We start from the raw sequence: 25,214 nt of genomic DNA, 5'->3' as shown, positions 1-25,214 counted from the left end.
TTCCCTCACTCGACGCAGGTGTAGGGCATCTCCCTGGTGTGGATCTTCCGGTGTGTGATGAGGTTTGAGCTCTGCCGGAAGCTTTTCCCGCACTCGGCGCAGGTGTAGGGCATCTCGCTGGTGTGGATTCTCTGGTTCGTGATCAGGTTTGAGCTCTGCCGGAAGCTTTTCCCACGCTCGGCACAGGTGTAGAGCATCTCGCCGGTGTGGATTCTCCGGTGTGTGACCAGGGATGAGCGCTGGCTAAAGCGTCTCCCGCACTTGGCGCACACGAACGGGGTCTTCCCTGTGTGGATTCGCTGGTGTCTAATCAGCGAGGAGCTCTGGCTGAAGCTTTTCCCACCCTCAGAGCATGGGTAGGGTCGCTCGCCCGTGAGGATGCTCTGACATCTCATAAGGTGTGAGCAGCTCCTGACACTTTTCTCTGCCCTGCGCTGACTCTCACAGGCTTTGGTCTGGGGCCAAGCACAGAAAACGTCCCCTTTGCATCTCCTGGAGACTGTATTATGCTGAGAATCCAGATATGGGCCACCCCCTGTGCCGAGGAGACAGAAAACCACCGACAGAGGAATGGAAAAGGGGGGGAAGGAACCAAAATAAATACCAGAGAGATCAAAGAAATCAGGAAATGAATCCCCCCCCCGCAACCCTTCCCCAGAGGAGAGAAAGAGGAGGGGATAAACTCTATATCTAAGCCCAAGAGAGACACACTGGATCCTTCACCGAGGAGGCCAGCTGACAGCACAGGTTGTCCATTGGGAGAGGGATCACAGCCTCCTTGGCTCTATAATGGTGTGAGAATGGTGGAGGAGCTACACATTGGTAGGCATGCATGTCTTGTTAATTAAGTCTAGCCTTTAGAAGGCGAGTTACAATTTTATTTTATTGTAACCGTTTGTGTCCAATATTCCTACTTCCTACGACTGAACCTCCATGCTCCGTTCAATCTTGGTTTCCCTGTACACTTACCAAAGAGCTGTATGTTAAGTGGAGCAGGGATCTGGGGTGAAACTGGTAAGCTGGGACATACTGAGTCTGTTTGCACTGTGACATAAACCTGTGCGTGAGCCTCAGCGCTATCCCAATCCCTCCTGCATCTACATTGCAACCGAGTTAACCCAGGAATCAGACCAGAGCCCCGGAACAAACAACACTGATTACCCCTGGCCGCTCTTGCTAAAGGGCCAATGTAATCAAGTTGTAAACCAGCTCCAGGCCCTTTTATTTGCTATTTTAGAGGCTATAAAAGGGTTCAAAAAGAACTAGATCAGTTCATGGAGGACAGGTCCATCAATGGCTAGTAGCCAGGCTGGGCAGGGCTGGTGTCCCCAGCCTCTGTATGCCACAAGCTGGGAACGGGCAACAGGAGATGGATCACTTGGTGATTCTTTACAATCTGTTTGACATTACTGCTTATATGTGGCCACCAGCCAGTGGCTTGCAATTTAGCCAAGGTTTTTTGTTTAAATGCCCCCCCCTTTACAGACTAGGGAAATTATTTTTGTTTTTAAATCTGTGGTTACTACTCAAACCCCTTTTAAAAAAAAATGCTTAGTGTCCCAACCCACAGTCTGAGAACTGCTGCTCTGGTATCGTTCTGGGTTGTGGATCTGGCCTGTTAAACTCTCTGTTGTGTCTGTGTAACTCCTGTGCAAAGGGAGTGTAACATCCCAGCAGGATGGCTTCTGTCACCGGTGACAATTTGCAGTTCTTATGGCTTGTTAATAAGTCTCTCATCAGCATTCAAAACATGACGTCGTTACACCCCCAAAGAGAAGCCAAGTGCAAGCTGAGAGCTTTCACCGACGTGAGTCTAAACAACACACTGTTCCTTCACACATCATGTTGCTTGATTACGTTTTTCTGAAAGGCTCTGAAGAAAATCTTCCAAAGTGCCTAAGTCAACTGGGTCCTTCTGAACATTTTGCGCTTTAGTGCATCATTTTGTGATCACGTGGCCCTTTTTGGAAACTGACAACTAAACTTGGATATTTCCCTCCCTCCAAAATGCCCTAGAAAATGTAAAATGCTACAGTCAGCATTTCAAATTGAATATTATAAATCAAAATGCTAGGAGAACTTTATCATCCAGCTAAAATAAAGCCGCTTACAAGCTTAACTAGGGTGTTGCTGCCATATGAGATGAATGATTATTGTTGACAAAGTCATATCCAAGGAAACACGGAGGATAAACTATAGTGGAAAATGGGAAATCGTTTCCAGTCTGCCAGCCTAACTACTCGAGACCCTACTGAAATAAATAGGGTGCCGTTTGTGAACAATATTCGTATCTAGACAACAGCACTTAATGGAACCACCAAGAATGGGATGTTTTTACAAGGTGTGGCAAAATGGCCGACATTGGTATGGTGGGTCCTGTCATAAACAGATAGTTAAAGATTAATGTCTCTTTTACCTGTAAAGGATTAACAAACAGGGAACCAAAAACACCTGACCAGAGGACCAATCAGGAAACAAGATACTTTCAAATCTCAGTGGAGGGAAGCCTTTGTTTGTGGTTTTTGGGTTTTGCTTTGTTCTCTCTGAGTCCTGAAAGGGACTAGACGTGCAACCAGGTTTCTTGCCAATCTCCCTGCTACAGTCTCTTATATATTCAGAATAGTGAGTATTGAGTAGAAAGGCGGTTATAGTCTTTTGATTGTTTTCTGTATTTGCAAATGTGTAGTTTGCTGGAAGTATTTTAAATTGTATTTTTGCTGGGGGGAGGCTTCTCTCTGGTGTCTATAAGCTGAAAGACCCTGTAATATTTACCATCTAGATTACAGAGACAACTTTTACTTTTTTTCTTTCCTTTTATTAAAAGTTTTGCTTTTTCAGACCTGTTTGATTTTTTCCCCTTGTTGAGGCTCGAGGGAATTGAGTCTGTACTTACCAGGGAAGTGGTGGGAGACAGGGAGAAAGAAGGGAGGGGGAAAGGGGAAATCTCTTTGTTTAGATTCACGGAGCTTGAATCTGTCTGTCTCCCCAGGATAGCTCAGGGAGGGAACGCCTGGGAGGGGGAAAGAAGGGGGGGAAACAAACCTGATTTCTCTGTGTTGTGATTCAAGGAGTTTGAATCACAGTGATCCCCTAGTGTACCCAGGGCGGGAAAGATCTGGGAGGAAGAAAGGAGAAGAGGGGAAGTGGTTTATTCCCCTTTGTTGTAAGACTCAAGGAATTTGGGTCTTGGGGTCCCCAGGGAAGGTTTCTGGGGGGACCAGAGTGCCCCAAAACATTATATATTTTTGGGTGATGGCAGCTTATCAGATCTAAGCTGGTAATTAAGCTTAGAGGAATTCATGCTGGTACCCCATTTTTTTGGACTCTAAGGTTCAGATTGGGGATAGAATACTATGACAGGTCCCCTGCTTTTCTTGGCAGGGGCCTAGGATCCAACCCCTTGCTCCTGCTCTTGGGGTGCCAAGGGCCCTGCAAGGGGCCCAGGAAGGTGGTAGAAGAGGGAAGTGAGGAAAGGGGTCTGGGTTTGCTCCTTGCTCTGAGCCCCAGCCTCTCTCAACCCCTGCAAGTTTCTAACCCTCTTCCATCCTTGACGCTGGGGGAGGGGAAACGCTGGGGGAAGGTCATTCAATTGTCAGCCACACAGAGACACAGACCCCCAACTCTATGGTTGTTGTTGGGGAGTTTTGTTTTGGTGTTTTTTTCCTCTCTTTCTCACAGCCTCTCAGTCAGTCACACACACTCTCACTCACACACAAGGATGTCTCTAGGTATTTTGCCTCCCTAAGCAAGGCAGGCAGGCTGCCTTTGGCAGGTCCCCAGTCCTGTGGATTCGGCGGCACACCTGCGGGAGGTCTGCCGAAGCCGCGGGACCAGCAGACCCTCCGCAGGCATGCCACCGAAGGCAACCTGCCTGCCGCCCTTGTGGCGACTGGCAGAGTGCCCCCCACGGCTTGCCGCCCCAGGCATGCGCTTGGCGTGCTGGTGCCTGGAGCCACCTCTGCTCACACACAATCTGCCTGAAGCAGGGTTTTTTAGTAGAGTCCTGACAGGGCCTTAATTGACTACAGGTGCTCCAATTAACCTGTAGCCACCCTCCCTAATTGACAGGGAACTAGCCTAGGGCTTATATATCTCCCCTCTCCCACTGCTCCCTGGCCCTGCTGTGTCACCTATCCCCATCCTCTGCTGCAGGGCTGGCATATCTGCCATCTCGTATGGGTGTGGAGCTGCTGTGCTTGCTGCTGTTGTTGTCGGGCCTTGTGGGGCTTGGCTGCTGGCCTGGTTCCTGGAGAAGGAGTGAGGGACCCCGCCTCTGCTGTTGCTGAAACCACCCCAGAGCTGCCTCCTGCCTGGTTCCCGGGCTGCCTGCTGCAGCCTCTGCTGCCTGGGAGCCTGCTGGTGCCTTGAGGAGGAAGACGGAGACCTTCGCTACGAGGGGGATCAGGCAGGAACCCTGCAGAACTGAATCACTTTCCAACTTTGCTCTTGTGCTGGGGGTATTCACGGTTGCTGTGGGGAGACTGGGGGTGTGGCATGGACAGGAGCCTGCCCCCTGGTCCATGTGTCCCCCCTGCACCCACCCCCACTGTTGCCCCCCTCCACCACCCCCACCAACCCTCTGCCTCCGCTCCTTCCTCCGGGACTCTGCTGCTGGCCTTGCCCCGCTCTCCACCAGCGGGGCCTGTGGCAGGAGCCAGCAGCGCACTGTGTAAACAAGGGCCCAAGGGCCCGTGGGCGCATGTGCCTCCCCTTGGACTGGCCCTTCTATCTCTGGCTGCTTTCTCTTGGCGGACTTTCCCCGTCCTCTGCCTTGCCCGCCTGTCTCCCTGCAGCAGTTCCGCCCCCTGCCCCGCCCGTCCCTTGATGCCCTTCTCCCTCCCTCAATTTTTTTTTTGGTTTTGCCATGGCCCCAGGTAGCTTCAGTTTGTTTGCCTGCCCTGCCCCAGCCCCCGGAGCTAGTTCTTTCCATTTTCCTGCCTTGCCCCCAGTCTGTTTGCTTCACCCTTCTCCCTCTTCGGTACCCCCTCCCCAGCTAGCCCCCCTGCTCCATGTGCTCATGTCCCCCCCGTGCTTCTGCTCCACCTTTTACGTTGAACCCCAGTATTCACCACACTCCCCAATGACAGTGTAAGGATCCCGCCCTCTGTTCTGCTGGCAGGTGCTGCTCCAACTGGGGGCGGAGAGGCCCTTGAGGGTCCTTTTTGGTCCCCTGCTAGGGGGCCCAAATCCGGGAACGTTATTCCTCAGGGGAGGCCCGATTCTACCTCTGCTGGGCAATGGGGCACATCCAGAGGGACTGCCCCCTGGCCTGGCATGGAGGAGCATCTGGGACCCCCAAACTCCTGGTGGCCTGGCATCCATAGTCACCCCTCCTCCTTCCCAGCCTACCACCACTCCCACTCGGGCCCTGGGGGCAATCCCACCCCAGTACACCCGGGTGGGAAGGCCCCACCTCCACGGTGCATGGTCCAGTGGGGCCCGTGGAGGAGAGTACGGTGGGGTTATCCCTGAGTGTGGGAGAGGGCCCGTCCCAGGGGGAGTTTTCCCTTCCTCATGCTGCCCCCCCACTACCCTCCCGACATCCCATCCCACCGCCCTGCCCCTGCTAGACAGCCGTCCGATGACACCTCGGAGTGCTGGGTCCTCATTTGGGGGAAGCGGGGCAAGCGGAGGGGGCGGAGGCCCCCTGTAAGACCAGGAAGGGGGCTGCTGGGAGTGAGCCTTCTGTCTTGCTCCCAGATACGCTCCGACCACCGGAGCCAGCTGCGGGTGTCGTGGCAGCAACGAAGGGCAATGCTGCCCCTCTTCTGGAGTCCCTCCTCGTGGGGCCCTCTGCTGGAGCCTCTCCCACCCCCTTTCCATCCGTGCCCCCCATCGGCACCAGGGTGAGTGTTGCCCCGGATGCCGCTGGAGAGCCCTCCGGGGTAGTGGGTGGAGACTTCTCCTCCATTTTTGAGGAGATTGAGGCCCTGGGTCTGACCCCAGTTACCCAGGGAGAGGACGACCCTCCGTCAGCGAGCCTCGATCTGCACAGCTTTGCACCTCCCACTTCCCGCAGTTGCTTACTCCCGAGGAGCTGCCGGACTCATCTGCTTGCCTGGCCACGGACGGCATCTCGCTAGTGGCCACCAAGCGACAGTTGTTGCCACGTATCCGGGCAGAGCGCCACTGGGCAGCGTCCGCTGGCTCCCTAGACTCCTTCGAGGAGCAGTGGGGGCTGTCCGGGGTTCTCTGCTGACCCAATCTGACTACTCTCTCCCTGCAGTGGCAATATTTTCACTTTCATTTTCACTCCTACTTAATTATCTCTCGAAGTGGAGAGGAGCCACATAACCCAAACGTCTCAGCGTTTCTGTCCCTGGTCCTGAGTTAGCAGCAGTCTGGTTTGCAAGGCAAAATGGAACTTAAGAAGAAATTTATTGAGACTTGGCAAAAAGGATATGGGATTGCATCTACTTCAATTGTCTTATTAATTTTGATAGGGATCGAAAAGGTAATGGAAGTTGAATTTAAATGTCCTCCAAAGAAGACCTTAAGAGACTGGTACAGTGTCCTCTATTTTGTTGTGCCAGCTGTGCTTTTCCTTTTCATGAGCATGGCTTTTCAGCAAAAATATCTCAAGAGATGCTGCCGTAGCTTTGATCACTGTTTTGAGTCTTCCTTTAGGATTGTCTTGCCTTCTATTATATGGATTGTCATTCTTCTCCTGGATGGAAAATATGTGGATTGTCTGTGTAAAACATCTGAAGACTTCACAGCAGACAATACAGACCAGCCCAGTGACTGTTATGTAACATCACAGGTAAGGTTCTCCCATTACAGATCTTTCATGAGAAACTCAACCCTCTCTGGCATTTTGCTCTCAGCTGTCTTGGATTCTTGGTCCAGTCTGGAAGAGATGAGACAGTTACAAATGCAGGGTTGAAAAAAGTACCTTGATCCAAAGCCTGGGTCAGCCATGAGACATTAACGCTGTATAAGAATGACTGGTAAATGCTATGTGAGATGTATTGCTTGGGGGCACTCAGGCAATAAATAATAACACACAAAACAGATCCAAAATAGAGAGTTAATTCAAAGCATACGTAAAACAGATCATCTTAAAAGAATATTAAGGTTGGAAGTCAAATGCTCTGAAGTTAGGAAATGCAGCTTTATGGTTGCCTATGTGGCCTTAATTCTGTCTTTGTTATGATGCAGTCTTTAATTACACAATTACACACTATTTTTCCAAGCGACCCCTGTTGTCAAAAGAGAGTCTCAGCAGCACTGAAACATATGGGATCACAGCCACAGTTTTGTGTGCTTCTTTCTTCACTTTTTGGCTTTGTCTAGCTTAGGAAAAGACGTATCATTCGTAGGTAGGGTGACCAGATGTCCCGATTTTATAGGGACAGTCCCAATTTTGGGGTCTTTTTCTTATATAGGCTCCTATTACCCCCCCACACACACACCCCATGTCCTGATTTTTCACATTTGCTATCTGGTCACCCTATTCGTTGGGTTTCTTTGTACAGTTGAACCTCAGAGTTACGAACCTCTCGGGAATGGAGGCTGTTCGTGACTCTGAAATGTATGTAAATGTGAACAAAACGCTGACCATTGACTTAATCCAACTTTGAAACTTTACTATGCAGAAGAAAAATGCTGATTTCCCTTTATTTGTTAGTAGTTTACAGTTAACACAAAACTGTTCTGTATTTGCTTTCTTGTATTTTCTTTTCTGTCTCTACTGCTGTCTGATTGTGCACTTCCAGCTTCCAAAGGAAATGTGCGGTTGACTGGTCTGTTCGTAACTCTGAGATTCAACGGTATCGTAGTAACACCTCAGAGACCAAGTCACAGCCCCGGGCGCCCACTCAGCACCCACTGGCGGGCCCCACCAATCCGATCCTCCCCATCCCCCCCAGCAGCTCCCACCCACTGTTCGTTGGAGGGCTGGATGCACTTGACAGAGGTGGCGGAACAGGGCAGGAAGAGGGGGTGGGGGTCTAGGAGAAGGGGTGGAGTGAGGGAGGAGTCTGGGGCAGAGCAGGGGTCAAGCAGAAAGTTGGCACCTCTGGCAGGGAAAGTGGGGCAGGATAAGGGTCTGTCAGTGTCACATTCTCCCCTCAACCCAGATTGTTTTGAAATGTGATGTGTTACGGGGCATGGAGAAGGGAAGGGACCCAGATTACTAAATTATACTCGTGATAACTAGATTGTGTCAGTAAAGCCTCCAAGGCTTGATTCACGCCTACCTGTGCACAGGGACCGTAAACTATACGTCACCCTGTCCCTACCCCCGGTGGTGGGACGCAAAACATTTGTGAAGAAAAAGTCCAATATAAATAACAAATCTGAATGTGCTGATTTTTCTTTTTCCTCTCCAGATTGCGGGTCTAGGCTTCATTTTCGGGGTGACTGCCTTTTTTGTCATATACAAGCGGTCACTTTGGTGCTCCAACTGCTGTGAAAGCGATGAGACGCAAGATCAGTTTGAAATGACCACAAAACAAAAATGTATGGAGAAATTAGTGAAAGACATCGTGGAACCTCATGTCTCAGTTTGTTTGGACAAAGTTCTGGCGGTTATTGAGGAAGAGCGTTCATGTGATTGACGTCAAACTGTCCCTGAGTAGAGTGACCGGCTAGCACACGGGTGGGCAAACCTTTTGGACTGAGGGTCACTTCGGGGTTGCAAAACTGTATGGAGGGCCGGGTAGGGAAGGCTGTGCCTCCCCAAATAGCCTGGCCCCCACCACCTATTCGCCCCCGCCCACTTCCCACCCCCTGGCTGCCCCCCTCAGAACTCCTGACGCATCCAACCCCCCCTGCTCCTTGTCCCCTGAGCGCCCCCTCCTGGGACCCCTGCCATTAACCCCCCCAGGACCCCACTCCCTATCCAACCCCCCCTTCTCCCTGTCTCCTGACTGCCCTGACCCCTATCCACACCCCTGCCCCCTAACAGGCCCCTCAGGACTTCCACACCTATCCAACCCACCCTGTTCCCTGTCCCTTGACTGCCCCCCCGAACCTCAGCCCCATCCAACCAGCCCCTGCTCCTTGTCCCCTAACTGCCCCCCGGGACCCCACCCCTTATCCAACCCCCCTTCTCCCTGTCCCAACTGTCCCCCCGACCCCTACCCACATCCCTGCCCCTAACTGCCCCCTGGGTCTCCACCCCTCCTGCTCTTTGCCTCCTAACTGCCCCAACCTCTATCCACACCCCTGCCCAAAACTGCCCCCTGGGTCCCCACCCCCTATCCAACCCCCCCTGCTCCCTGCCTCCTAACTGCCCCAACCTCTATCCACACCCCTGCCCAAAACTGCCCCCTGGGTCCCCACCCCCTATCCAACCCCCCCTGCTCCCTGCTTCCTTACTGCCCCAACCCCTATCCACACCCCCACCCCTAACCGCCCCCTGGGTCCCCACCCCCTATCCAAACCCCCCTGCTCCCTGCTTCCTTACTGCCCCACCCCTATCCACACCCCTGCCCCTAACCGCCCCCTGGGTCCCCACCCGCTACCCTGTCCCCTGACCGCCCCTTATTGATTTTAGTATCCTGAAGAGAGTCTGGTCTGTACTTCCCACTGCTGGTGAGTGCAGGCCTGGCCCTGTTGCAGTTCTCAGGGGAGTGGGGGCTGGGGTGGCTAGGGACGACCCTGCTCGGCACCCACTTTTTTTTCTGTGGGTGATCCAGCCCTGGAGCACCCACGCAGTTGGCGCCTATGAACCGGATTGTAGGCCTTGCGGGAGCCCTTGACATAGGAACATAAGAGCAGCCAGACTCAGTCAGACCAAGGGTCCAGCCAGCCCAGTGTCCTGTCAAATGCCAGTGGCCGATGCCAGGTGCCCCAGAGGGAATGAACTCCTCAGTTTGGCATAACTAACAGTGTGAACCGGAGTACGCCTGGCCGTGGGCAAATACCAACCCACTCGGTATTATCTAACACCAAGTAAGCACATTCCTGACCGCAGAGGAGGGTACGAAACCCCACAGATCTCTCAAGTAACTGTGGAAACTAGTTGCTAAGAAGTGCTCCAGCAACACCCCGACCCCGTGGATAAGATAAGGACGGGCAGGCACAAGGAGAGGAGTGGAAACTAGCAGACGGCGTCCGGAACGTGATACGTAACTTGTTTGTGCCAGTGTCTAAAGGAGAAGTCTGAGGAGGGCAGCGTCCTGGTGCACTGACTGAGCGGGTCCGATTGCCGCGGACACGGGTGTGTTCATAGGTGGCGAGTTGTATGGGCCCATGGTGCCCAGGCTCCAGCAATATTCAGGGCTCGGGGGCCCGGCTCTGCCAATGTTCGAGGCCGGGTCTCTCCCCCAGCCCCACCTGCTGCCCCCATGCGCCTCCCCCGAGTGTCCCCCGGCCCCCACTTGCTGCCCCCCCCCGCATCTCCCCGAGGCCCCAGAGCAGCTCCATGCTGCCTCCTGCATCAACTGCCGCCGCAGGGTCCTAGTGCCCCCCACCCCGCCACTACTGCCAGGGCAGACTGACCCTGAGCCTGCCCTTCCCCCTCAGACCTTTTCATTTTTCTATGGGACCCTCCACCAGCACAGGGGGCCCCCTCCCCGCCTGCAGTCACCACTCCTGCCCCACGCTAGACAAGGGGCAGCCCCACCCCCAGTGAGGCTGCAGGGAGGGGCAGCAGCAGGGGCGGAAGTGCACATGTGATGGCAGCCCCCCCACCCAGCACAGGGCTGCAGGGGAGGCAAGGGGGCTTCCTGTACCTGAGGGGGGCACTGGGAGCACACGCAGTGACTGTGGTGTGAGGTGAGTGAGATGCAGGGCAGGAAGTGGCGGGGGGGCTCCCCTGGAGCTGGCTGCTGCCTGGAGGAGAGGGCTGGGGGGAGTCCTCCTCCCTGGCCCTTGCCCTGGGGCAGCCTGTCTGCACCCCAAACTCCTCATCCCCAGCCCCGTCCCACCCCAGAGCCTCCAGCCAGAGCCCTCACCCCCTGCACTCCAACCCTCTGACCCAGCCCTGAGCCCCTCCCACACCGCAAACCCCTCATCCCCAGCCCCACCCCAGAGCCTTCACCCCCTGCACTCCAACCCTTTGCCCCAGCCCTGAGCCCCTCCCACACCCCAAACCCCTCATCCCCAGCCCCATCCCACCCCAGAGCCTCCAGTCAGAGCCCTCACCCCCTGCACTCCAACCCTCTTTCCCAGCCCTGAGCCCCTCCCACACCCCAAACTCCTCATCCCCAGCCCCATCCCACCCCAGAGCCTCCAGTCAGAGCCCTCACCCCCTGCACTCCAACCCTCTTTCCCAGCCCTGAGCCCCTCCCACACCCCAAACCCCTCATCCCCAGCCCCAACCCAGAGCCCTCACCCCCTGCACCCCAACCCTCTGCCCCAGCCCTGAGCCTCTCCCACACCCCAACCCCTCATCACCAGCTCCACCCCAGAGCCCTCACATTTTTATAGTATTTTAAAAAATATACAGTAACTCCTCACTTAATGTTGCAGTTATGTTCCTGAAAAATGGTACTGTCATGGTATAATTCCCCACTCTGAACCTTAGCGTCCAAAAGATGGGGTACCAGCATGAATTCCTCTAAGCTCAATCCCAGCTTAGAACCTGTAGCGCTGCCACCAACCAGGAATTCCAGTGCCTGGTACACTCTGGTCCCCCCAAAACCTTGTCCGGGGACCCTGAAGACCCAGACCCTTTGTATCTTAACACAAGGAAAGTAAACCCTTTCCCTCACCATTGCCTCTCCCAGACTTCCCCTCCCTGGGTTACCCTGGAAGATCACTGTGATTCAAACTCCTTGAATCTTAAAACAGAGAGGAAAATGCACCTTTCCCGCGCTCCTTCTCTCTTCCCCTCCCAGACTCTTCCTGAGAGAGAAAGTAATCCTAACACAGAGAGAAATTAAGCTCTCTCTCCCCCTTCCCTCCTTTCTCCCCACCAATTCCCTGGTGGATCCAGACCCAGTCCCCTGGAGTCTCACATCAGAATAAAAAAACAATCGGGTTCTTAAACAAGAAAAGCTTTTAATTAAAGAGAGAAAAAACAGTGAAAATTATCTTTGTAAATTTAAAAAATGGAATAGGTACAGGGTCTTTCAGCTCTAGACACTGGGAATACCCTCCCAGCCTAAGGATACAAGTACAAATTAAAATCCTTCCAGCCAAATACACATTTGCAAATAAAACAACCATAAGCCTCACTCGCCTTATCTACCTAGTACTCACTATTCTGGACATATAAGAGCCTGTATCGGAGAGATTGGAGAGAAACCTGGTTGCACGTCTGGTCCCTCTGAGCCCCCGGAGTGAACAACAACCAAACACTAGCAGCACACACAAAAACTAACAGCACACACACAAACTTCCCTCCCCCAAGATTTGAAAGTCTCCTGTTCCCTGATTGCTCCTCTGGTCAGGTGACAGCCAGGCTCACTGAGCTTGTTAACCCTTTACAGACAAAAGAGACATGAAGTACTTCTGTTCCATTAACTCTTAACTATCCCTTTATGACAGGTACGTTAGGCGAAATGATGTTAAGTGAATCCAGTTGCCCCATAAGAATTAGTGTAAATGGGGGGGGTTAGGTTCCAGGGAATTTTTTTTTTGCCAGACACAAGACTCATATATACACAGTATACGTTTTAAACAAACAATTGAATACTGTACACAGCAATGATGACTGTGAGGCTTGGTTGAGGTGGTGGAGTCAGAGGGTGGGATAGTCCCCAGGAAGCCTTACTGCTAAACGATGAACTAGCACTCGGCTGAACCCTCGAGGGTTAACACATTGTTGTTAATGCAGCCTCACGCTCTGCAGGGCAGCACAAATGGAGGACGGGGGGAGGCAGCATGGGAGAGAGACACAGAGACACACACACCCTGTGTGTGAGAGAGAGACACAGAGACAGCAGCCGCTGCCAGCAAGCACCCTCCATTCTGAGCCCTGTCGTCCCCACCCACCCACACACACACATGCTGCTCTGTGGAGATGGGGGGCAAGAAAGGGGCAGAGGGACACCGTCACAACAGCATCCCTTTCCCCCCCTCACCCCACTGCACATAGGGTGACCAGACAGCAAGAGTGAAAAATCAGGAGAGGGGTGGGGGGTAATAGGAGCATCTATATGAAAAAGACCCAAAAATCAGGACTGTCCCTATAAAATCGGGACATCTGGTCACCCTACCTGCACAGCAAGCAGGAGGCTCCCGGAGGCAGCTCCAAGGCAGAGGGCAGGAGCAGCACATGGCAGTGGGGGCAGGAACAGCTGAACTGCCCAGCAATTGATAGCCTGCTGGGCGGCACAGGGAACTTAGGGGAGCTGATGGGGGGCTGTTGTCCCACCCTGGTTCCAAGCCCCCACCAGCTCACTCCAGCGGGCTGCTCTTCCTGCAAGCAGTGGACTGTGATTAATCTCTGAGCAAAAGTATTGCCAAGCTTAAAATGAACAAAGGTATCGTCAATGTTAGGCCTCAAACTTCCACTTTGCAGGGTGATAAGGGCGAGCTTTGCAGGGTGATAAGGGTGACCTTTGCAGGGTGATAAGGGCGAGCTTCGCAGAAGTGAAAAGGGCGAGCTTTGCAGGGTGAAAAGGGCGAGCTTTGCAGGGTGAAAAGGGCAAGCTTCGCAGAAGTGAAAAGGGCAAGCTTTGCAGAAGTAAGATAAGACTTATGGTCAAAACGAGCTGCAACCAGATAACACATTCTAACTCCTATGAAGTGAGATAACTTGTGCCCCCAGGCACAGCTTGTCTAACCCACTATTAAAACAACTGGCTACAAGAAAATAACTAAATATAAATTATACGGTCAAAGAAACACAAGGAGATATGTAAGCATAAATTCTGCAGCCAAGGCGACAACATTAACCACATTAAAGATTTGGCTGACCCTAATTGATCAGTCTGTTTTAAGACACGGCCGACAGATCAGATAAAAAGTACGAAGGCACGGGACTGTGTGTGTGTTTTGGTCATAAGGGAAACCTGACCCACACCCCCTGAACCGAAGGGACGTGCTCTTCGCAACCCTCTATACCTGGCCAGTGCAGAAAACGGCCAACTGAAGGGTAACGTCAGGGCCGGCTTTAGGAACTGCGGGGCCCGATTTGAATACCTGGCAGTGGTCCGGGTCTTTGGCGGCACTTCAGCGGTGGGGGGTCCTTCACTCACTCCAGGTCTTCCACAGCACTGAAGGACCCGCCGCTGAAGTGCCGCCAAAGTCGAAAGTCATTCAAAACTTTTTTTGAGAAATAATCAGTAGTTTTAGTTTTTCTTATACAGGTGCCACTCAACCTCATTACATCTGTGTTGGGTGGTGGGAAGTCGTGATCACCCAGGGCCCAATTAGGGTCCTGACGCCTGCCTCCCTCTTCCTTTATCTCCACATGGACAAAGCAGGCGGCTGCCAAACAACACTATAAAGGAGTGTTGGGCAACTTTAAACGAGCACTCAGAGGTTCTCAGACTGTGGTCCATGGACCACCAGTGGCCCGCGAGCTCCATTCAGGCGGTCCGCGGATAGTTCCCTCTAAGGAGCACCCCTGGGCGGCCGCCCACGAGAGAATGAAGGGCCATCCATCTAATTAGTGGAGCTGCGCAGGCGGGGTTCCACTAATTAGGTGCCTGGACCCTGGAGAAGATGCACATGTAAGGTGGGGTGGTGGCCTTGGGGGGAATAGGGAGTAGGTGGGAGGGGGCAGTGGGGTGAGAAGAGGGAGTGGGGGGAATTTGGGACCCGCAGGGCTACGGTGGCCACAGAAAGCGTCTCAGGGCTGTGGCTGCTGGGGAGAGACCCTCCCCTTTCCAGTCCCAGCGTGGGGGCTGCTGCAGCAGAGGAGAGACCCACCCCCCTCCTTTCCAGCCAGAGCTCAGAGGCTACTGTGGTGGGGGAGAGAGGGAACATCCATCGCACGTCTTGCTTCCGCCATGTAAGCTGGGCCTGTTAGGACAAGGGGCCCTGAGTCTCCACCTCTGTTGGAAACAAAGCAGGTTAGCACGTCCTCTGCGGGTCTGTCTCCCCGAGAGTCAACAGGAAGTGGGTTGGGCGCAGGAAATAGAGTGGCTGCCTGAGCTCAAGCTAGTTTCCTGAGCAAGTGGAGGCAAAGAGAGAGAGATCTGCCCGCAGCAGATAATCCTCCAATTCAGTGCTGGTCATCGGAGGTGGCCCGAGAGCTGCCCCGTAGCTGGTCCCATGGTGCTAGGGTCCCATGGTGCTAAGGGTCCCACGCTGACTCCTCTAAGTGCAAATCCCCGTGGGACCGGGACGTGCTAGCAGGAGGGATGGAGGCGCCATTGTCTCACCTGCTGTTTGTGCAACCCAGGCAGTGTTGGCTCCAGGCCCCAGCATGCCAAGCTCGTGCTTGGTGCGGCATGCCGCGGGGGGCGCTCTGCCGGTCACAGGGAGGGCGGCAGGCAGGCTGCCTTCGGCGGCATGCCTGCAGAGGGTCTGCTGGTCCCGTGGCTTCGGTGGAGCCACGGGACCAGCGGACCCTCCACAGGCACGCCTGCGGGAGGTCCACCGGAGCCAAGGGACCGGCGACCGGCAGAGTGCCCCCCGCGGCAAGCCAGCGTGCTTGGGGTGGCGAAATATCTAGAACTGCTCCTGAAGTCAGGGGCCTAACAAGGAGATCGCTCTGCAAGAGACCCATTGCCGGGAGGCAGGCCTGAGCTGTGTCTGGGTCTTTGCTGCGAGGCAGATTTAGCCTGCCACCTTTGGGGGGTGGTAATATGGGGTCTGCTCTGATAGGTTCCCTGCTGCTGGGATCAGACGCCATGACAGCAAGCAGTCAGGGCAACTGCTTTGCAGGGGGCAAGGCCGTTCCTAGCGGGGGGCAGAACATAGGTGCCGGGTGTTTATCTGCCAGGGGGAGCTCCCCAAGTCTCTGCCCAGGCCACAGCCCCACCCCACGGAGGTGTGTGCCTCAGTTTCCCCTGAGTACCACATGATTTACCAGGGGAGAGGGAAAGGGCTTTTCTTTGCAGAAGAATCCAGAGATCCTGCACCCTCTCCCCACCCCCCAACAATGGCCTGGCCCTCTGCATGGAGGGGCACTGGCTGGAGAACAAAGAGTGCGTCGGGAGGAGACAAGGTGACCTTGTTAGCCCTGGCTCTGGGTACCAGGCTGGGGTGGGCCCTGGGGCCTGATCTGTTTTCACTGGAGGGTTTTCATTGACTTCACTTCACTGGTTTCACTTCACAGGGGTCTCAGGGCCCCTGGCAGCCTGCGCGGGCATCTGACCAGAGAAACACAGCAAGAAGATTTCAACCAACGGGGTTTATAAATTCCTTCGAGACTGCTCAGTGCAGGGAGCATTCGTGTGAACGGACAGACAGACACAGGGAGAAGGACAGACGTCCCCCGTGGGGGAGACACGCTCGGGCCTCACAGATTACAACTCTCAACCCACTCAGTCAGGTCTTGCTTCTCGCAATGTTCCTTCCAGTCGTCCCTGAGGGAGGGGAAGTGACAGATGAGATGACGCGTCACCAGGACAGTAACACTGAGAGAGAAGCTGTGGGGATGGCTTGCCCAGTGCTGAGATGCAGCCACTTCTGGGGAGGGGCAGATGGAGAACAGTTGCACATAACACTACACTGGGATGGCTCACCCGGTGCTGAGATGCAACCACTTCTGGGGTGGGGCAGTTGGAGAACAGCCGCACATAACACCACACGGGGATGGCTTGCCCAGTGCTGAGATGTAGCTACTTCTGGGGCGGGGCAGATGGAGAACAGCCGCACATAACGCCACATGGGATGGCTCGCCTGCTGCTGAGGTGCAGCCACCTTTGAGGCGGGGCAGCTGGCGAACACCCACACATAGCACCGCACGGGAAGGTCTCGTCCAGTGCCAAGATGCAGAGCTCCTCTGTTGGGAATACCCCTCTGCCCAGGGAGCCCCCTTACCAAGCCTCCATGCCCTGAGGATCCTGCACCACTCTCTTCACACAGTTGATGTCATCCTTGATGTCGGGGTTCAGCAAATCTGGGAGCAAGGGAGGGAGGGTAAGGCAGGGATGGGCCCCCTCAGGGAGGCTGCAGAGTTGCGGGGCGGCTGGGAAGAATGGGGAGGGGGTCAGATTGGCTCCAACCACAACAGCCAAATCCACCACCACCCCGAATCCCTGCTGCCCCCCGGTGTCTGCTGACGGGAAGGGCGTGTGTTCTCACCGCACCCCATAACACAGCCCCCGGTGTGGCTCAGCAGGCAGGGAAAATACTCCAGATCCTGGGGGGCTGCAGGACGCAGGAGTGGTTAGAAGCATGACTGGGTGTCGCACAGGAATGTACCAGAGCACAGCGCCCCACTGCTGAGCCCCCCCACTAACCCCCTGCCTGACCCCTGCAGCCCAGTGCCCCTCACTGAGCCCCCCCACTGACCCTGCAGCACAGCACCCCCACTGACTACCACCCGCCCCCTGCAGCACAGAGCTCCCCACTGACCCCCCCACAGCCCAGTGCCCCCTGGCGCCTCACCCTGGCAGCGCACATGGCACAGGTTCTCCGACGGGATCTGGGCGTCCTGGCACCACCAGCCACTGTTGATCTGGAAGATCCCGTAGTCGGAGCTGCCATCCGCATTGGCCCCCACAGCTGCCGTGTCGAAGCCGCTCGTGTAGAATGCCAGGCAGACCCCTGGGGGGCACAGCCCCATACAGATGGGAAGTGGGGGGGCACACAGCCCCATAGAGATGGGGAGCAGTATGGGAGGGGCACAGCTCCATAGGGAGTTCCCGTGGGGACTGGGGGGCACACAGCCCATAGGGAGGTCCCATGGGGGGAGCGGTGCAGGAGGAACACAGCCCCATAAGGAGGTCCCATGGGGGGGGGTGATGCAGGAGGGACACAGCCCCATAGGGAGGTCCCATGGAGAGCGGTGCAGGAGGGGCACACAATCCCATAGGAAGACCCCATGGAGAGTGATGTGGTAGGGACACACAGCCCCGTCTGTTAGTCTATAAGGTGCCACAGGACTCTTTGCTGCTTTTACAGCCCCATAGATAAGCCCGTGGGGCAGGCCTGAGGGCTCACTCACAGTTGGCCAGGCTGTATCCCTCGTATCCGTCCATCCCGCTGTCCTGCAGCGTCTCTGCCAGCTCACAGCGGGTGAAGATCTTCCCCCGGCCCCCCATGCTCAGAGAGGCCAGCAGGGTCACCAGCCCCAGGACCCCCATCCCCACAGGGCCAGGGGGGGCAGCCGGACTGCGGATCGAGGGGAGCTGAGATGGGGCGCGCCAGGAACGGGCCAACGGCACCGTCGGGGCCGCACTGGGCAGACAAAGCGATGGAGAGAGAGATGGAGGGTGTTTGGGGCTGGCCAGAGGGGGGCTGGGCAGCAACTGGGAGCTGTATGGGGGCCCCCCTGCTCTCCGTGGCTGGGGGTCATGGCCTCCCTTCTAGAACACCCTGTGGTGTCATGAAGGCCCCGTGTTCTAGAACCGCCCCTCGGGGTTCCGTGAAAGGGAGTGACTCTGGATTGACCCAGGGACAGGGGTGAGGTCAGATTCCCAACTCCACCCACACTGCAGTCACGGGGTGACTTCAGCTGGAGCCAGGCTGCAGTGCGCCCCAAGGATCTCTTGGTGCCGACGGGCAGGGGGCGCTGGGCGTAGGGTGACCAGACGTCCTGATTTTATAGGGACAGTCCCAATATATGGGGCTTTGTCTTATAGGGGTGCCTATTACCCTCGTCCCGATTTTTCACACGTGCCGTCTGGTCACCCTAGATGGACATTTCACGTGGATCCCCAAGCTCCGATCTGTGCCCGAGCCCTCACTAAGGGGGGGCGGGGAGGTCGCTCCCCAGAGCCAGTCGCCCTCTGCGGGCAGGTCTACAAATTCTGGGGCCTTTGGGATTTGAGTCCGACCTCCTGTCTGCCAGGCAGGGGACCTTCCCCACAATAATTCCCAGAGCAGAAACACGGCCCAGCTGGATTTAAAAGCAGCCAGGGATGGAGGATCCGACGCCCGCTTTGGGGAAATGTCCCCATGGGTAATTGCTCCCAGTGTTAAAAAAAATCCCACCTTCTTCCCAGGCTGAATTTGACCAGCTTCTACTGACACCTTTGTCTGCCAAATCAAAGAGCCCGTTATTAAATATTTGTCCCCTAAGTGGGGCACCTTGCTGGCTACAGCCCAGTCCTCCAATTTATCAAGATCCCTTTCAACGTTAGCTCTGTCCTCCCCCAAGGACAGACACACTCCCCCCTCCTCGATCGCAAACCCCTCTCGCTCTGTATCATCTGCAGACTGGATCTGTCTGCTCTCTTCTCCTACCGCTGAGCAATGACACCGGACCCGGGACACTTCCCTGTGGAGACGTATAAAATTCTGGGGGCTAAATTAGCTGCTGCCCCTGAAGGAAAAGAGCTTGGAGTCATTGTGGGAAGTTCTCCGAAAACAGCGGTAGTGAGAAAAGCAAACGGAACGGTGGAGTCGTTGAGAAAGGGAGAGATAATAAGGCAGAAAATACCATGTTGCCTCCATATAAATCCATGCAGGGCCGCCGAGAGCGGGTTCAGGCCCCCCCCAGCAAGGGTGGACCAGCTAAACAGGGCGGGGAAGCCGGGCCCCCTTCCAGACCAGGACCCCCTGGCACAGCACCCCTGGGGCCGGGTGGGGAGATGGGGCAGTGTGGGGACCCCCTGGCACAGCGCCCCCTGGGGCCGGGTGGGGAGATGAGGCAGTGTGGGGACCTCATGGCACAGTGCCCTCTGGGGCCGGGTGCGGAGATGGGGTGGGGCCGGGACCCCCTGGCACAACACCTCCTTCCAGATCACCGGGCCTCCCCCCACCCCCCCGCCTCATCATCCCTGAATCCATGGTACACCCAAATCTGGAATACTGATGCAGGTGTGGTCACCCCATCTGCAAAGACATATATTGGAATTGGAAAAAGTTCAGAGAAGGGCAACAAAAAATGATTAGGGGTCTGGAACGGCTTCCATATGAGGAGAGATTAATCAGACTGGGACTGTTCAGCTTGGAAAAGAAACAACTCAGGAGAGATATGATGGAGTCTATAAAATCATGACTGGTGCGGAGAAAGTAAATCAGGACGTGTTATTTACTCCTTCTCAGAACACAAGAACTAGGGATTCCCCAATGAAGTGAACAGGCATCAGGTTTAACACAAACACAAGGAAATATTTCTTCACCCAACACACAATCAACCTGTGGAACTCCTCGCCGGAGGACGGTGTGAAGGTCGAGACTATAGCAGAGTTCAGAAAAGAACTAGGTCAGTTCCTGGAGGATACGTCCATCAATGGCTACTAGCCAGGCTGGACAGGGATGGTGTCACTAGTCTCTGTTTGCCAGAAGCTGGGAATGGGCAACAGGGGATGGACACTTGACAATTCCCTGTTCTGTTCATTCGCTCTGGGGCACCTGGCATTGGCCACTGTCGGAAGACAGGATACTGGGCTGGATGGGCCTTTGCTCTGACCCAGTCTGGCTGTTCCTTGAGGGAGGTTCCCACTCAAGACCTCCCTCCAGACCCTCATCTTTCCATTAATAACGACTCTTTATTTGCAGTTGTTTAATCATGTACAGAGCCACTTAATGGCAGGTCTGCTGAGCCCGCCTGTCTCCAGCTCACACCTCAGGGCTTTGTGGAAGGAAATCGGCCAGAGGAAGCCAAATCGGGTCAGGTGCAGAGACCGAGCGGCTGGGCTGACCAGGGGATGGAGGAGACTACGGGGGGCTGGCTGGTTTAGGGGAACAAAATGAGGGCGCTCTAGTTTCTTTCAATAGCTACATTGGGGGGCTACGCCCCAGGACCGAAGAAGAGTGACGGAAGCTAAGGGACGATGGGCAGAAACGTGCCACCAACAAATTCTGGTTGGAAATTAGGAGATGGTTTCTAACCATCAGCAGGATGAGGCTTGGGACCAGCCCCCCACTAGGAGAGGCGAGGAGCAAACAACGTAATTACTTTGAAAAGCGAGCAGATGAGGGCGGTCAGAGGCCGGCATTGCTTGTGAGAGCAGGGACAGGGCTCAGCTGCCCTGGGGCTCCCTTCTGGGTTATGTCGTATGTCATTAATGTTCATGCTTCAGGGCTCCCGTTGGCCGCCGGCAGGGGTCAGGAAGGGATATACCCCAGGACAGTTTGGCAGGGACTGAGGGGAGGGTTCCCCTTCCTCTGCAGCAAGGGATGTGGGTGATTCGCCGGGATTATATGGGTGTCTCTCCCTTAATCCCTGCCCTGACATTGGGGGGCCTTGAATGTTGGTACACCCCGGTTCCACCTCTCTGCACAGCGCAGTCTCGTCTCCCATGGGCTGTGATATGTGGGTCTCGCTCGGCCATGGGGGTTGGTGAGTCGGCACTGGGGGTGGTCTGTGAGATCCAGAAACTCAGACTGGGTGAGCGGGGCTCTTCTGGCCTGAACTCAGAAAAGCCAGGAACAAGGAGAGCGCAGGGCCCGTCCCCTCCAGCAGGGGGCAGCAGGGACACACACACCCTGCAGGGCCAGTCCCTCCAGCAGGGGGGGACAGGGACACACACACCCTGCAGGGACAGTCCCTCCAGTAGGGGGCAGCAGGGACGCACACACCCTGCAGGGACAGTCCCTCCAGCAGGGGGCGACAGGGACACACACACCCTGCAGGGACAGTCCCTCCAGCAGGGGGCAGCAGGGACACACACACCCTGCAGGGCCCGTCCCCTCCAGCAGGGGGCAGCAGGGACACACACACCCTGCAGGGCCAGTCCCTCCAGAAGGGGGGGACAGGGACACACACACCCTGCAGGGCCAGTCCCTCCAGCAGGGGGCGACAGGGACACACACACCCTGCAGGGACAGTCCCTCCAGCAGGGGGCAGCAGGGACACACAGAGGGAGAACATTGTCTACACTTTGGGGCTGCTTTCGCCATCGGGACACGTCTCTCACTGATCAGACCCCTCTCCCCCCACCCCAGCCTCTGGAACTCCCCTCGGGTCCCTCTGGCTGCAGTGACGGTGCCCCTTGCGGTTCCAGACACCCCGGGGCCCCGTGCCAGCCCCCAGCCCCGATCCCAGCCACTCCACAAGCCCAGCGAACTCGGCCCTCGAAGGGATGGTTTATTGACTTTCCCCTTCCCCATCCATTGTGTCTAACTCTCCCTTGCGTGTGGGGGGCCCCTCGCCCAGCCCTGCCAGTGGAGCTGGATGCAGAAGCCGGCTGGGTCCTTGGAGATGGGCGCCGAGGTCCTCTGGCCAGATCACAGGTTGCAGGAAGCCACCCAGTGACTCAGGTCCCGACCCTTACAATGGTTGCACCAGGGCATCCTGACCGGGCAGAGAAGAAAGGTCAGGGTATAGGAGCAATGAAGATGCTGAAATGCAGCCACCTCTGGGGCAGGGCAGCAGGGGAACAGCTGCACATAACAGCGATGGGGCATCCAGAAATGAAGGTCAGTTTCATGTTACCTTGTGTGGTGATACATTATATAACACCTTGGGTTGCACTGCACTGTGTTGTGTTCTCTTGTGCTACATAATCCATCCATTTGTTGTATTGTGTAGTGATTCTTAGGGTTGCAAAAAGACAGAGCTAAGAGTGGAGATAGATAGATAGATAGAGGGGGTGGCTGGGGATAGATAGACAGAGGGGGTGGCTGGGGATAGATAGATAGATAGTTTCCCATACCAGACTCCCATCCCCTGCCAGTCCATCACGACTTTCTTGACACAGTTGATGTCGTCCACTAGGTCGGCAGTCAGTAAATCTGTGGGGAAAGAATGAGATGAGATGTGAAGGGGGTCAGGCTGCGCGGACTCCGATCCCCGAGCTGGGCAGACCCCCCGGGCAGGCCCTGGGGCCAGCTATCCTGGCCCAGACAAATCTACACTTCACAGGGCTGCTTCACCCAGCGCTGAGATGCAGCCACCTCTGGGGCGGGGCAGCTGGGTTACTAGACTGCAGGTTGTATGTCATGCTGGGAAAGGCCACATGGCTGAGGAAAGCTGAGTCCTACCTATCTATCCCCTCTATCTATCTATCCCCATACACCCCATATCTATCTCCCCATCCACCCCATCTATCTATCTATCTATCCCCATACACCCCATATCTATCTATTCACAGTCACTCCCTCTATCTATCTATCCATCCCCAGCCACCCCCTCTATCTATCTATCCCCATACACCACATATCTATCTACCCCTATCCACCCCATCTATCTATCTATCTATCCTCATACACCCCATATCGATCTATCCCCAGCCACCCCCTCTATCTATCTATCTATCTATCTATCTATCTATCTATCCCCAGCCACCCCATCTATCTATCTATCCCCAGCCACCACATATCTATCTACCCCTATCCACCCCATCTATCTATCTATCTATCCTCATACACCCCATATCGATCTATCCCCAGCCACCACCTCTATCTATCTATCTATCTGTCCCCAGCCATCTATCTATCTATCTATCTATCCCCAGCCACCCCCTCTATCTATCTATCTATCTATCTATCTATCTACCTATCTATCTATCCCCACAGCCCCTCTAGCTATCCCATACTCTCCCAGTCTCTCCCCTGCCCAGCTGGGTGGCCGTGTGGGGCTGGGGTCCCTACCCCCTCTCCCCCGGGGGTGGGGGGGCCGCACCGCGGCAGCCTGTCTGGCACAGGTTCAGCGTGCGGCTGCGCTGGTCGCTGCACCACCGTCGGCTGTTGATCTGGAAGATGCCGTAGTCGGAGCTGCCGTCCAAGTTCTCCGTCACGGTCCCCGTGTCGAAGCGGCTGGCGTAGAAAGCCAGGCAGAGCCCTGGGGGAGGGGGAGACATATCAGGCAGCCCCTTGGCCTCCAGTGCCAAGAGAAGGGGGGTTTCCCTCCCTCCCGGCTGGCAGGCATGGCCCCCAACAACTGAGAGCCTGGAGGGTGGCTGGAGGCAGAGAGAACTGAGGCTGGGACGACCCGAACCAGCAGGGCCTGTTCAACCCATATTGCCCAGGGCCAGGCGCTACCCCCAGGAAGGAGGAAGGCCGGCCCAACTGGGGACTGTGTTGTGCAAAGCAAGGACCCTGGAAAGGATCTTGGGGTCCCCGGTGGACAAGGAGCCCAACCGGAGCAACCCAGGCCAGGCGGGGGAAACAGGGATCTGGAAATCCTGGGGCGGGCAGACAGGAGAGAGGTGCATGGGAGCCAGGAGACGGTTTTGCCTCTAGCTGGCCACTGGTGAAACAGATAGTGGCAAACTGAAGCCTGTTTCCCAGCCCCCCCTGCTCTAACCACTAGACCCCACTCCTCTCCCACAGCCAGGGAGAGAACCCAGGAGTCCTGACTCCCAGCCCCCCCGCCCCCGCTCTAACCACTAGACCCCTCCTCTCCCAGAGCTGGGCAGAGAACCCAGGAGTCCCAGCTCCCAGCCCCGCCTGCGCTAACCCACTCGACCCCACTCCCTTCCTAGAGCCAGGGAGAGAACCCAGGAGTCCAGGCTCCAGCCCCCCCTGCTCTGACCACTAGACACCACTACTCTCTCAGAGCCAGGAAGAGAACCCAGGAGTCCTGGCTCCCAGCCCCCCCTGCTCTAACCACTAGACCCCACTCCCATCCCAGAGAACCCAGGAGTCCTGGCTCCCAGTCCCCCCCCCCCCGCTCTAATCACTAGACTCCTCCCCTCCCAGAGCCAGGGAGAGAACCCAGGAGTCGGGCTCCCAACCGCCCTTGCTCTAACCCACTTGACCCCATTCACCTTAGTTGGGGGGGGCGGATGAATTGTTGGGAGATTTCAAGGGCGAGAGCCGGAGATGCGGGAGCAAAGGGCTGGGAGGGGGGAGGAAGGAGGAGCATGGGGGATGGGCACTCACAGTTGTCCAGGCGGTACCCCATGAACCCGTCCAGCCCCCCTCTCTTCAGCAGCAGGGCCAGCTCACAGCGACTGAATACCTTGCCCCGGGCCCCGGCGCTCAGGCAGGCCAGGATGGGAAGCAGCGTCAGAGCCCTCATGCCCACACGGCGGGGCAAGGGCGCCGGGTTTGGGGCCCCACACCCTCCGTGCTACCTGCGGGGGGAGAGAGAGATGAGGGAGTGGCGGTTAGAAGCGTGATGCTGGCCTCCCGCATAGAGCAGGCAAAGAACCCAGGAGACCTGGCTCCCAGCCCCCCCTGCTCTAACCACTAGACCCCACTCCCATCCCAGAGGACCCAGGAGCCCTGGCTCCTAGCACCCATCCCCCTCCCCCACTCTTACCACTAGACACACACACACCCCTGCCTCACCTGCTGGGGCCAGAATAGAACCCAGGAGTCCTGCCTCCCAGCCCCAACCTCCAGTCTAAGGCACTTGTGCC

The 25,214-nt window shown here is 55.9% G+C and overlaps 3 protein-coding genes across 3 annotated transcripts; all 3 read right to left on the bottom strand.

Moving 5' to 3' along the window:
- Positions 1–5: 5 nt before the first annotated feature.
- On the bottom strand, positions 6–2,771 carry LOC127036890 (zinc finger protein 22-like). The gene has a single exon (XM_050928160.1). It carries the CDS (start codon positions 393–395, stop codon positions 6–8), a length of 390 nt encoding a protein of 129 aa, XP_050784117.1. The 5' UTR covers positions 396–2,771.
- A 13,538-nt stretch (positions 2,772–16,309) lies between these two features.
- LOC127036792 (lysozyme C, milk isozyme-like) lies at positions 16,310–18,104 on the bottom strand. The gene is made up of 4 exons (XM_050928011.1): positions 17,963–18,104; positions 17,404–17,562; positions 16,834–16,912; positions 16,310–16,376 (listed from the first exon to the last, which is right to left on the bottom strand). The coding sequence occupies exons 1-4, from the start codon at positions 18,099–18,101 to the stop codon at positions 16,310–16,312; spliced, it is 444 nt and encodes a 147-aa protein (XP_050783968.1). The 5' UTR covers positions 18,102–18,104.
- Positions 18,105–22,027: 3,923 nt separating this feature from the next.
- LOC127036782 (lysozyme C-like) lies at positions 22,028–24,871 on the bottom strand. Its single transcript, XM_050928001.1, has 4 exons — positions 24,733–24,871; positions 23,531–23,689; positions 22,563–22,641; positions 22,028–22,201 (listed from the first exon to the last, which is right to left on the bottom strand). The coding sequence occupies exons 1-4, from the start codon at positions 24,869–24,871 to the stop codon at positions 22,135–22,137; spliced, it is 444 nt and encodes a 147-aa protein (XP_050783958.1). The 3' UTR covers positions 22,028–22,134.
- Positions 24,872–25,214: the final 343 nt, after the last annotated feature.

The sequence above is a fragment of the Gopherus flavomarginatus genome, chromosome 18 (assembly GCF_025201925.1).
Source record: "Gopherus flavomarginatus isolate rGopFla2 chromosome 18, rGopFla2.mat.asm, whole genome shotgun sequence".
In the NCBI taxonomy this organism is placed as follows: Eukaryota; Metazoa; Chordata; order Testudines; family Testudinidae; genus Gopherus; species Gopherus flavomarginatus.
This window is presented reverse-complemented; position numbering and strand designations above follow the sequence as displayed.

What these genes read in the sequence shown, in the direction of transcription:
- LOC127036890 (XM_050928160.1), bottom strand. Translation starts at nt 395, where the DNA reads ATGAGATGTCAGAGCATCCTCACGGGCGAGCGACCCTACCCATGCTCT.
- LOC127036792 (XM_050928011.1), bottom strand. Translation starts at nt 18,101, where the DNA reads ATGGGGGTCCTGGGGCTGGTGACCCTGCTGGCCTCTCTGAGCATGGGG. An exon ending in GTGCCATGTGCGCTGCCAGG is followed by an intron (nt 16,913 to 17,403) that starts GTGAGGCGCCAG and finishes CCTTGCTCCCAG; the next exon opens with ATTTGCTGAACCCCGACATC. An exon ending in CCTCAGGGCATGGAGGCTTG is followed by an intron (nt 16,377 to 16,833) that starts GTAAGGGGGCTC and finishes CCCCTCCCTCAG; the next exon opens with GGACGACTGGAAGGAACATT.
- LOC127036782 (XM_050928001.1), bottom strand. Translation starts at nt 24,871, where the DNA reads ATGAGGGCTCTGACGCTGCTTCCCATCCTGGCCTGCCTGAGCGCCGGG. An exon ending in GGGGTACCGCCTGGACAACT is followed by an intron (nt 23,690 to 24,732) that starts GTGAGTGCCCAT and finishes CCCCTCCCCCAG; the next exon opens with GGCTCTGCCTGGCTTTCTAC. An exon ending in TGGCAGGGGATGGGAGTCTG is followed by an intron (nt 22,202 to 22,562) that starts GTATGGGAAACT and finishes CTGCCCGGTCAG; the next exon opens with GATGCCCTGGTGCAACCATT.